Source organism: Hyperolius riggenbachi, chromosome 6 (assembly GCF_040937935.1).
Source record: "Hyperolius riggenbachi isolate aHypRig1 chromosome 6, aHypRig1.pri, whole genome shotgun sequence".
NCBI lineage: Eukaryota > Metazoa > Chordata > Amphibia > Anura > Hyperoliidae > Hyperolius > Hyperolius riggenbachi.
In genome coordinates, this window is record NC_090651.1 from 387,263,460 (window position 1) to 387,276,181 (window position 12,722).

A 12,722-nucleotide genomic window follows, 5' to 3' on the forward strand; every position below is an offset into this window, starting at 1 on the left:
AATTAAATTTGTTTCATTTCAATGCAAATTATTGATGCCAAACACCGCAAAGATCACAAACTTGGTAATTGGTTAATTGTGTGTTAGGGTTAGAAAAGTAGGCACAGCCAACACCAGCCAAATACATAAATGGGCAACGCTGGGTCATAAGTGGGTGGAGACAAATACAAATTTTACTGGGAAAATGTAAACAGCAGCCATTCTTACACTGTTAATGGTAGGGTTCTCAAACTTTGCACAGTTGGTTACTGGAAAACTGGGATTAATATTCAGAAAAGTGGGTGGAGTCTATAAAAGCCAATCAAAATTAATCTATTGATTTTCAAGGGGAATATTTACATTGCTGCCACTCTTGGACTGTTAATGGCACAAGCCTCAAACCTGGTACAGTTGATCATTGGGTGACTAGGGTTCAATTTCAGAAAGGGGGTGGAGCCACAAACAGCCAATTAGATTAGTTATGTTCCAATGCAAATTATTGATGCCAAACACTGCAAAGCTCACAAACTTGGTAATTGACGAATTGATTAGTTTGCGTTAGGGTTAGAAAATCGGGCACAGCCAACACCAGCCAAATACATAAGCGGGCAACGCCGGGTCATAAGTGGGCGGAGACAAATACAAATTATACTGGGAAAATGTAAACAGCAGCCATTCTTACACTGTTACACTGGAGGTGTGTTTAGCTTTTAAGGGTAGAATGGTTAATTTGCATATATTCAGCAGTGATACACTTGGAGACATCTCAAGCTCACTCCAACCTGAATTATCACTGTTAATGGCAAGGTTCTCAAACTTTGCACAGTTGGTTACTGGGTGACTGGGGTTAATATTCAGAAAAGTGGGTGGAGCCTACAAACAGCCAATATGAGTTGTTTCATTTTAATGCAGGTTATTGATGCCAAAGACAGCAAAGCTCACAAACTTGGTCATTGAGTAATTGATTAATTGTGTGTTAGGGTTAGGAAAAGTGGGCCCAACCAGCACCTGCAAAATACATAATCGGGCAATGCTGGGTCATCAGTAGGCGGAGACAAATGCAAATTTCACTGAGAAAATGTAAACTGCAGCAATTCTTACACTTTTAATGGTAGGGTTCTCAAACTTTGCACAATTGGTCACTGGGTGACTGGGATTAATATTCAGAGAAGTGGGTGGAGCCTACAAAAGCCAATCAAAATTCACCTATTGATTTTCTAGAGGGAATATGTAATTGCTACCATTCTTGCACTGTTAATGGCACAAGCCCTAAACCTGGTACAGTTGGTCATTGGGTGACTGGGGTTAAATTCAGACAAAGGGGTGGAGCCACAAACAGCCAATCAGATTTGTTTAATCTCAATGCAAATTATTGATGCCAAAAACCGCAAAGCTCACAAACTTGGTTATTGAGTAATTGTGTGTTAGGGTTAGAAATAGTAGGTGGAGCCAACACCCGCCAAATACATACCTGAACCATGTTAGGAAATAAGTGGGTGGAGAAAAATACAAATTTCATTGCACAAATGTAAACTGCAGCCATTCTTACACTGTTAATGGTAGGGTTCTAAAACTTTGCACAGTTGGTCACTGGGTGACTGGGATTAATATTCAGAAAAGTGGGTGGAGCCTATAAAAGCCAATCAAAATCCACCAATTGATTTTTAAGGGGAATATTTAATTGCTGCCATTCTTGCACTGTTAATCACCTGTACCTGGTACAGTTGGCCATTGGGTGATTGGGGTTCAAATTCAGAAAAGGGGTGGAGCCACATCCAATCAGATAAATTTTATTTCATTGCAAATTATTGATGCCAAAGACCGCAAAGCTCACATACTTGGTCATTAAGTAATTGTGTGTTAGGGTTAGGAAAAGTGGGCAGAGCCAACACTAGCCAAATACATACCCGGGCAACGCCGGGCAATCAGCTAGTACCAAATAATTCTGCCTATCATAGGTTTCACATATGCTTTAGCCTGGGGCAACAAACCCTGAGACTGAGAAGTCTCTCTGAATTCATCACACCCAAAGGTTTTACACATTTCAGACTTGACAGAAATAATTTCCTTATCTGTAGTTGCTATGGGCAATGGATTTTTTGGCTGAAAAGCAGAATCAGCAGACTGGCCTGCAAGCACCAACTCATTAGCATATGGTAAAGACTGAGAGGTGTTGCATAAACCAATCTGATCAGCATCTTGCACTGCAGGAAAAAAACTCATAGAAATGGCATGGCATGGGAATTCCAAGCTTACGAGAGAAGAAATGAGCAAGAAACCTGCGAGGGTTATGTCTCAGATTCTTGTGTCTGGCATACTCAGCAGCCCACAAAAACAGATCTCCTTGGAAAAGATTGTAAGCAATCTGAACACTCCAAGTGGAAATGCAAAGCAGTTTGTCCGCAACACTAGCAAAAATAAGAGTGTGCTAAGGGCCCAACTAAGGGAGCAATAATTATAGAGAAAGAAAGCCCATATACACAGCACCACTCATAATCAAATCAAGATATAACAATTTTATTTCAAAAACTTTATGTAGTTCATGGTCCTAAAACACCAGCTGCAATAATTCATATACTCTGAACATATACTTATATATATGTACACATGTAGATAAACGGAATAATTCCTATGGAGATATGCCAACTTGGTGGGCTACAAATGAGAGCCCGCCAGTGGTAGAACCCGGGTTCAGTATTTATATAAAGTGCTCAGTGATAATTACAATTCATTCATAAAACAAAGTGCTTAAGTGCAAAACAATCACGTACAGTTGAACAAAAACGGAGATCTGTTTTTGTGGGCTGATGAGTATGCCAGACACAAGAATCTGAGACATAACCCTCGCAGGTTTCTTGCTCATTTGTTCTTTCGTAAGCTTGGAATTCCCATGCCATGCTATTTCTATGAGTTTTTTCCTGCAGTGCAAGATGCTGATCAGATTGGTTTATGCAACACCTCTCAGTCTTTACCATATGCTAATGAGTTGGTGCTTGCAGGCCAGTCTGCTGATTCTGCTTTTCAGCCAAAAAATCCGTTGCCCATAGCAACTACAGATAAGGAAATTATTTCTGTCAAGTCGGAAATGTGTAAAACCTTTGGGTGTGATGAATTCAGAGAGACTTCTCAGTCCCAGGGTTTGTTGCCCCAGGCTAAAGCATATGTGGAACCTATGATAGGCAGAATTATTTGGTATATTAAAGGTGTAAGAAAATCTATACATATTCCTGATCCCAATCCATATGAATCTTACCCTGATACAGGCTTGTTTGACCCCCCATTTGCTTCATGGGATATTGGGGCTTTGGTTGAGGAGCTTGAGTTTGATTGGAAGGCCTTTTGCGATTATTATATCGCAAAAAGCGAGGTGACTCTTAATGCTTGTGTTGACTCGGTGTACGCTTTGATTGGTTCTGATGAGTGTGACGAATGGTTTGTGGATCCGCTGATTTGTGTGTGGCAGACGATTTTGGATCAATTGCACACACACCAACCAATTGACTCCAATAAAGCGACACCATGGTCTGATGATTGTTCCTGTCTTTCTGGGGTAAAGCAAGTGAGTTTAGACACTGTGCGATCTGAAATGAATGGGTGTACTACGCTGGTGGACACCTGTGTGAATTCTGAAAGATTCTCTCCTGTTTCTGCAGATTGTGATCAACATAAATGTGTCAGTTTTGTCAAAGATATGTGGGATCCCTTGTCAATTAAAAACAGATCTTACCTTCCATCTATGATCCTGCTATGGGGAAAATTCCTAAACTATGCAGCATCAAAAGTAAAATTAATGTGTCTAATAAAGTTTCTCCTGTTGTTGTCGCAACTTCTTCTGCATATGAATCGATGTCTCACTCTGTTCACACCTGTAAAGGCCCGTTGTCTGATGACAGTTGCTCCAGTGTTTCTGTCCTGAACACCTTGCAGTCTGGTCCACAGATTGCGGACGTTTGCGCTAAGGAAGCGTCAGTTTCGGAACCTAAAGCGATCTTTGATTCGCAAATTTTGCGTTCTGACTCCTCGGATTCGACATTGTTAGCCGAGTCTAAGGGTGAGACAGCGCTTTGGTTTTGCGAATCTGATACTGGGGAATCTTTGCCTTGTCCAGAGAAGATCTCTGTGAGCCTGCCCTGTACCATGTATAAAACCATGATGTACAATCGCACTGACATTTGTGAGTCCCTTTCTTGCTCAGAGGCTGGTGCTGACTCTCCACCCTGTACTCTGGATGAGTCAGTATTGCCTTGCATAAAATCTCCTGCAGTGACCCTAGAGGCTCGTCTAGGTATTGCTACCATTCTCACCTGTTTTTCTGCCATTTTGGAATTGCAGTCTAGTTTAACTGCTATGCAGAATTCTGTGTGCAGCAGGGGAGGACTGGGACCTTTTGGCCTGGGGGGACAACACAAACTAGAGGCCCGTTTCACGGCATCCCCAGCCCAAAGCCATACCTTTCTTGTGTGCAAATCTTCAAATTGTGATGACTAACAGCCCCAGCCACCACACACACACGCACACACACACACGCACGCACGCACGCACGCACGCACGCACACACACACACACACACACACACACACACACACACACACACTACACACACACTATACACACACACACACACACGATTTTATATATAGATATTGGAGGAAACAGAACACCACAAGAACAAAATAGAGGAAAGCCAAAGTTAAGTTTATTTTCTGATTACAATTACATTTGTATTGCAAAATAAGCATTCACTTAAAATGCAAAGAATTTATATCGTTGGGCTTATCTATGACAGAATCAAAAACATTTGTGATCATTTTTATCTGAATCGTGTTTGTTTTTTTTCCAAACTACAGCAATGGCCAGGGGTGTAGCAATAGGGGTTGCAGTGGTTGCGACCACATCAGGGCCCTTGGGCCAGAGGGGCCCCGAAGGGCCCTTCCTCAACTGCAGAAGTATCTCTCTATTGGTCTTGTGCTCATAATAATAACTTCTATAGATACTTTGAATAGTAGTAATCATTAGCAAACTGCCCCCCATCCCCTTCTTGCACCTGTGACACTGTGGCTGTCCTTGGCAGGTTTTGGTGCGCCATATAGAGAATGGGCATAAAAAGAGCATAAAGAGGAATAATATTTATACTAGGCCTGTGATCTCCATCCTGTGTTCTTCCCCCTTTATTCTGCCAAACAACCACCACTGTGTATGTTCCCTCACCCTGCTACTTTGTCCAGTCAAGGCCCCCTGTCTGTCTGTCCCAGTATGTGCTGCCACCTCTCTCTGTAACAACCTCTCTGTACAGTACAAAACATATTAATCATATCACATGTCGCCTCAGCTACACTTTAATTGTTTGTTATTCACCCCATCCGATCCGTTCGCCAATATTTTTGATTTTCAGATCATTCATGCAAATCATCGTGAGTATAATTAATTTATCAGCTTTTATGCATTACTAATAATTGTAATGTGATCTCGTTGTAAATGCCTTCAGAATTCTTCAGTTACACTAGATTAGTAGGTGGAGTATCGTAGACCAGTCGAGTGTAATTGAAAATTGCCAGACCAGCAAGGGTGGAGTAATCAGAGTGGCTGATATCGGAAGATACGCATCCTTTTGCTGAGAATTCTCTATCAACTCCACCTGAATGAGAAAAGTGTACAGATTAACACAAATGCCACAATTGCTGAAATAAACAGTATACAGAAATACCAGAAAACATCAATCACACATTTTTTTTATATATTAAGTAGAGATATGCGGCAATCGTTTTTAGGGTATAAAGGATCTCTGGGAGGTTTTGGAATTCCAGAGATTTGAGCTAAGATGAGCTTAGAAGGAAGTACAGGTTTCCCCTCTAGTATATTGTTAAATGAAAATAAAGTAGGGGACAAAATATCAACAAATGTTTTACAGTATAGGTCTGAGTACGCATTGGGGGAGGGGCTTTGGCACTTTTTTTTTGGGGGGGGGCTAGTTTCGGTGATTTATAGATCAAATTGGAGCAAAATAGAAAATTGTAGCAAAATAGAAGTTTGCAGAAGCATTGAGAGAGTTCATTATTTCTAGTTAAAGTTTTAAGGAAATATTTCTATCAAAGAGAATGGATAAGGGGTGGGGCTAAGATAGCCTGTAGAGTTTCTAATTTGATAATATTTTCTTAGGGTCATAATTTCTTAGCTAATTATCCCCTCGATTTGTTGAGTTGCTTTAAAGGATACCTGAAGTGACATGTGACATGATGAGATAGACATGTGTATGTACAGTGCCGAGCACACAAATAATTAGGCTGTGTTCCTTTTTTTCTTTCTCTGCCTGAAAGAGTTAAATATCAGGTATGTAAGTGGCTGACTCAGTCGTGACTCAGACAGGAAGTGACTACAGTGTGACCCTCACTGACCCGATACCGGCGACAGAGAAGACTGAGGACGGCGGCGTGGGAGCGATCCGTGCGGATGAGGCTGGAGGAAGTCCCAGGTAGGTATAAAACTTTTATTATAAAACGTCTCTGGTTTCCTATAATGACTGCTCTTTGATCCAGAGGGCATTTTCTTGTGCCAAGATTACAAATATGATTCTTTAAGTACAATGTGGGGTATTGTTGAACAATTTATGTAAATACTTACAGAGTAAGAAATGTTAGACCCCTTTATCTATTTACTTGGGTGGTTGTAGGTATTTTAGGATATATTCAGGCAGCGTAATATGACCATTTATACAATTAAACCACCCTCCTTTGTAAAAAAAAGTTGGTCATTTACCCCGCCCACTCAGTGACCAAGTTTATGAGCTTTGGGGTCCTTGGTTGTAATCAGTTAAATTTTTCCTGATAAATAAAACAAATATGATTGGCTGTTTGTGGCTCCACCCCCTTTTCTGAATTTGAACCTCAGTCCCCCAATCACAGACTGTGCCAGGTTTGAGGCTTCTGCTATTAAGAGTGTAAGAATGGCAGCAATTTAAATATTCCCCTTTAAAAATAGGTGAATTTTGATTGGCTGTTGTAGGCTCCATCCAGTGAATATTAATATAATCACCCAGTGACCAACTATGTGAAGTTTAAGAACCCTGCAATTAACAGTGTGAGAAGGGCTGCAGTTTACATTTTCCCAGTGAAATATGCAGGATTTTTGGCTTTGCACACTTTTTGTAACCTGGACACACAGTCACTCAGTGACCAAGTTTGTGAGCTTTTGGTTTCCTGGCATCAAAAATGTGTGAATGGAAGCAGTTTATCCAGCAAAGAAATCTGATGATCTGATTGTGACTCCGCCCCCTTTAGTGATTTTTAATCCCAGGCACCCAATGACTGACTGTAGCAGGTTTGAGGCCTCTGCCATTAATGGCGTAAGAATGGGAGCAGTTTAAATATTCCCCTTGAAAATCAATAGGTGAATTTTGATTGAATGTTGTAGGCTTCATCTATTTTCCTGACAATTAATCCCGGTGACCAAGTGTGCCAAGTTTAAAAACTCTGCGATTAAAGTGGATCCGAGATAAACTTTTACTCATAGCATAATTGTGTTCCTTTCATATAGTTTATAGGGCATTCCTCAAGCCAAATATTTAGTTTGTTTTGTTTTAATACTCCAATTCCCTATAAACTATACAAGCCTTGCCCACAGTTTTTCAGAGAGCCTTGGCACTCAGTCCCAGGTAGCAGGGGCTTATGGGAGCTCAGTCTGGGCAGGAGGAGGAGGAGGTTACTAGCCAGAGATTTCAGACGCAGAGGGGAGGAGGGAGGAGTGAATTTGTCACAGGCTGTGACAGGCTGAGGGCTGGAGATGCTTTCAGCTTGCCTGTGTGTAATGTGATAAACAGAAAATTGCAGCCTTCATTGTATTACAGGAATAAATAATCATATACTGTTGAAGCTGTTTGCAGCTAGATTTGCTGTGTGAACGATCTAAACTTTAGATAAGATATATAGACAAGTGACTCATTATAGTTAGTTTTTCATTTCATATCCGCTTTAACAGTTGAAGAATGGCTGCAGTTTACATTTCACCATTAAAAATACCAATACCAATGAAATGACATTTTACCAATGATAATTCAATTTGTCTGTATTATGTACTTCCAATTTGTTTCTTACTTTTGTCATGATCGCTGCTGCAGCAGGTTTTGCTGGAAGTAGTAGTGCTGCAGCTCAGGCAGTTCTGATCTCTTTCCATGCAAGCTGCATAGCTTTGTCTGCCTTTCCCTGCTGTCAGCTTGTGACTGATTATCATTCACCTGTGTGGGAATCTGCATGTCTGCTCCCATTGGATGACCTCAGTATAAAGATCTGCTTCCTGCAGGACTCCTCGGGTTATCATAGCTTCAGTTTAAGCCTGTCTTGCTGTTGCTTCAGCCCCTGATCGTGTTTCTTGTTCTAAAGATACTTTGCTGGTCTTTGCATCATATATTGGTTCATTGCCAATATATATGCATACCAGCACGTTTATTATTTTCCTTGTATTCGTGTTACGTTGATACATCAGTGTCGCTGATGTATACGTACACGAACTGTTTATATCCTGTGTGCAGTTAGTCAGCTTTCCAGCACGTTTTGGTAGGTTGCGCGTATCGTGATCACCCGTGCTGAGTTAGTTACCCTGCTCCTGGTTCTGTTTGTGGATTGCGTTCATCTCTGCGAAGAGATAACGAATCCTTCTAAATCCTGTTCTGTTACTGTTTGTGGATTGCGTTCATCTCCGCGAGGAGATAACGAATCCTTCTGAATCCTGTTCTGTTACCGTTTGTGGATTGCGTTCATCTCTGCGAAGAGATAGCTAATCCTTCTGAGTCCTGTTCCCTGTATTACTCCTGTCCTAGTCAGTGTTCCTGCTTATGTCATATATCGGTTCATTGCCGATATATACATATGTTAGTCAGACGTTAAAAATAGTTTCATTGATAGCTGTAATTGTAATACGCTAGGAAAACACACTTATTGTATACTTATCTGTGTTACGTTCATCTATCTTGATCCTGCCATTTCCTGACTATCCTGTCCTGTCTTTGTGAGGCACGCCATCGCTGTACGCATTGGCTGCCTCATTCCAGTCTGTCTTGTTGTGGGCGCTTGCTGTCACTAAGTAGCCGCTAGCTAGCAAGCGTTCATTCTGTCTACCTGTCCTGATCTCCTCAGTTCTGGTTTATGCGCTCAGCGCTACCTTGCGCTGAGACGTTATCGCGAAAGTATTGTTTGTGGCTGTCGGATCTGCACCGGCTCTGGGCGCCACAATCTCCTTTTGGAGTCAGTCCTCCCCTCCACTATACTAGGGATAGCCTGTTTCCTTGTGCTAGTGTGTGTACCTCCTCCACGTCAGCTCATGCGTTGCATGCTGACTGTGGAGAATACACCACCAAGCCTTACAACTTTGTACAACACCACGGAATATGTTGGCGCTCTATATATAATAATGATAATAATAACAATAATAATAATAGAGACAATAATTATAATCAATCATTCTCACAGGAAATTTGTTGAAAATTCACGTTTGAACTTCATGAACTGAAAATTTGATGTTAAGGCCATCACTAGTCGTGAGTAGGGAAACCTGTGCAGTGATCATTTCAGGTGAACCAATCTTATCTCCTGATATGTAGTGACCCCCGAGGAGGCGGGTTCTCTCTACATCACTGCGCATCTTGCCTAGTGATTGCACCCGCAGGGACCCCCGAGGAGGCGGGTTCTCTCTACATCACTGCACATCTTGCATAGTGATTGCACCCGCAGTGACCCCCGAGGAGGCGGGTTCTCTCTACATCACTGCACAACTTGCCTAGTGATTGCCCCCGCAGTGACCCCCGAGGAGGCGGGTTCTCTCTACATCACTGCGCATCTTGCCTAGTGATTGCACCCGCAGGGACCCCCGAGGAGGCGGGTTCTCTCCACATCACTGCACATCTTGCCTAGTGATTGCACCCACAGTGACCCCCGAGAAGGCGGGTTCTCTCTACATCACTGAGCATCTTGCTTAGTGATTGCACCTCAGTGACCTACGAGGAGGCGGGTTCTCTCTACATCACTGCACATCTTGCCTAGTGATTGCACCCGCAGTGACCCCCGGGGAGGCGGGTTCTCTCCACATCACTGCACATCTTGCCTAGTGATTGCACCCGCAGTGACTCCCGAGGAGGCGGATTCTCTCTACATCACAGCACATCTTGCCTAGTGATTGCACCCGCAGTGACCGCCGAGGAGGTGGGTTCTCTCTACATCACTGCACATCTTGCCTAGTGATTGCACCTGCAGTGACCCCCGAGGAGGCGGGTTCTCTCTACATCACTGCACATCTTGCCTAGTTATTGCACCCGCAGTGACCCCTGAGGAGGCTGGTTCTCTCTACATTACTAAACATCTTGCCTAGTGATTGCACCCGCAGTGACCCCCGAGGAGGCGGGTTCTCTCTATATCACAGCACATCTTGCCTAGTGATTGCACCCGCAGTGACCCCTGAGGAGGCGGGTTCTCTCTACATCACTGCACATCTTGCCTAGTGATTGCACCCATAGTGACCCCCGAGGAGGCGGGTTCTCTCTACATCACTGCACATCTTGCCTAGTGATTGCACCCACAGTGACCCCCGAGGTGGCGAGTTCTCTCCATATTACTGCACATCTTGCCTAGTGATTGCACCCACAGTGACCCCCGAGGAGGCGGGTTCTCTCTACATCACTGCACATCTTGCCTAGTGATTGCACCCACAGTGACCCCCGAGGAGGCGGGTTCTCTCTACATCACTGCACATCTTGCCTAGTGATTGCCCCCGCAGGGACCCCCGAGGAGGCAGGTTCTCTCTACATCACTGCACATCTTGCCTAGTGATTGCACCCACAGTGACCCCCGAGGAGGCGAGTTCTCTCCATATTACTGCACATCTTGCCTAGTGATTGCACCCACAGTGACCCCCGAGGAAGCGAGTTCTCTCTACATCACTGCACATCTTGCCTAGTGATTGCACCCACAGTGACCCCCGAGGAGGCGGGTTCTCTCTACATCACTGCACATCTTGCCTAATGATTGCACCCGCAGTGACCCCCGAGGAGGCGGGTTCTCTCTACATCACTGCACATCTTGCCTAGTGATTGCACCCGCAGTGACCCCCGAGGAGGCAGGTTCTCTCTACATCACTGCACATCTTGCTTAGTGATTGCACTTGCAGTGACCCCCGAGGAGGCGGGTTTTCTCTACATCACTGCACATCTTGCCTAGTGATTGCACTTGCAGTGACCCCCGAGGAGGCGGGTTCTCTCTACATCACTGCACATCTTGCCTAGTGATTGCACCCGCAGTGACCCCCGAGGAGGCGGGTTCTCTCTACATCACTGCACATCTTGCCTAGTGATTGCCTCCGCAGTGACCCCCGAGGAGGCGGGTTCTCTCTACATCACTGCACATCTTGCCTAGTGATTGCACTTGCAGTGACCCCCGAGGAGGCGGGTTCTCTCTACATCACTGCACATCTTGCCTAGTGATTGCACTCGCAGTGGAGGACTAAACCAAAATACAATGATCTGCAATCCTCTGGCTTCTAAATTCAAGCTTCAGGAATCCACCAGTGTAAAGTAACATGGCACGGGGTCCACGGGAATCTTACAAATAACCAATATTTAAAAAATGGCAAATTAAAGAGGGAATTTTATTTGTAGATTGTAAGCCTTCGGGCAGGGTCCTCCTCCTTGTGTCTCCTACCTGTTCATGCACCTCCATTACTGTGCACCCATCCTATGGATCTGAGTGACCCTAACTTGCCTAATCTCCATGCTCCCATCCAGTGACTGACTAAGCATTACCTTGTACTCATACTGTGCTGTGTGATCTCCATGCTCCCATCCAGTGACTAAGCATTACCTTGTACTCATACTGTGCTGTGTGATCTCCATGCTCCATCCAGTGACTAAGCATTACCTTGTACTTATACTGTGCTGTGTGATCTCCATGCTCCCCTCCAGTGACTGACTAAGCATTACCTTGTACTCATACTGTGCTGTGTGATCTCCATGCCCCATCCAGTGACTAAGCATTACCTTGTACTCATACTGTGCTGTGTGATCTCCATGCTCCCCTCCAGTGACTGACTAAGCATTACCTTGTACTCATACTGTGCTGTGTGATCTCCATGCCCCATCCAGTGACTAAGCATTACCTTGTACTCATACTGTGCTGCGTGATCTCCATGCTCCCATCCAGTGACTAAGCATTACCTGGTACTCATACTGTGCTGTGTGATCTCCATGCTCCCATCCAGTGACTAAGCATTACCTTGTACTCATACTGTGCTGCGTGATCTCCATGCTCCCATCCAGTGACTAAGCATTACCTGGTACTCATACTGTGCTGCGTGATCTCCATGCTCCCATCCAGTGATTAAGCATTACCTGGTACTCATACTGTGCTGTGTGATCTCCTGCTCCCATCCAGTGACTAAGCATTACCTTGTACTCATACTGTGCTGTGTGATCTCCATGCTCCATCCAGTGACTAAGCATTACCTTGTACTCATACTGTGCTGTGTGATCTCCATGCTCCATCCAGTGACTAAGCATTACCTTGTACTCATACTGTGCTGTGTGATCGGGTCTTTCTTGTATTCCTGTATTGTCTTATTGCTGTGTGCCACCCCTAAATATTGTCTGTAACCTAAACTAATGTCCAGCGCTGCGTAATATGTTGGCGCTATACAGATACAATAAATAAATGAATTTGTAGAATAGGTGCTACTAAATCATACAAATTCTACACACCAAATTATTTTAC

The 12,722-nt window shown here is 43.9% G+C and overlaps 1 protein-coding gene across 1 annotated transcript in view; it reads right to left on the reverse strand.

Moving 5' to 3' along the window:
• Positions 1-4,741: 4,741 nt before the first annotated feature.
• The window catches only part of LOC137523125 (uncharacterized), a 39,655-nt gene continuing 31,674 nt past the window's right edge, over positions 4,742-12,722 (reverse strand). Inside the window, exon 6 of the mRNA XM_068243356.1 lies at positions 4,742-5,614. Coding sequence (XP_068099457.1) covers positions 5,475-5,614 — 140 coding nt within the window. The 3' untranslated portion in view covers positions 4,742-5,474. The remainder of the gene's footprint in view (positions 5,615-12,722) is intronic.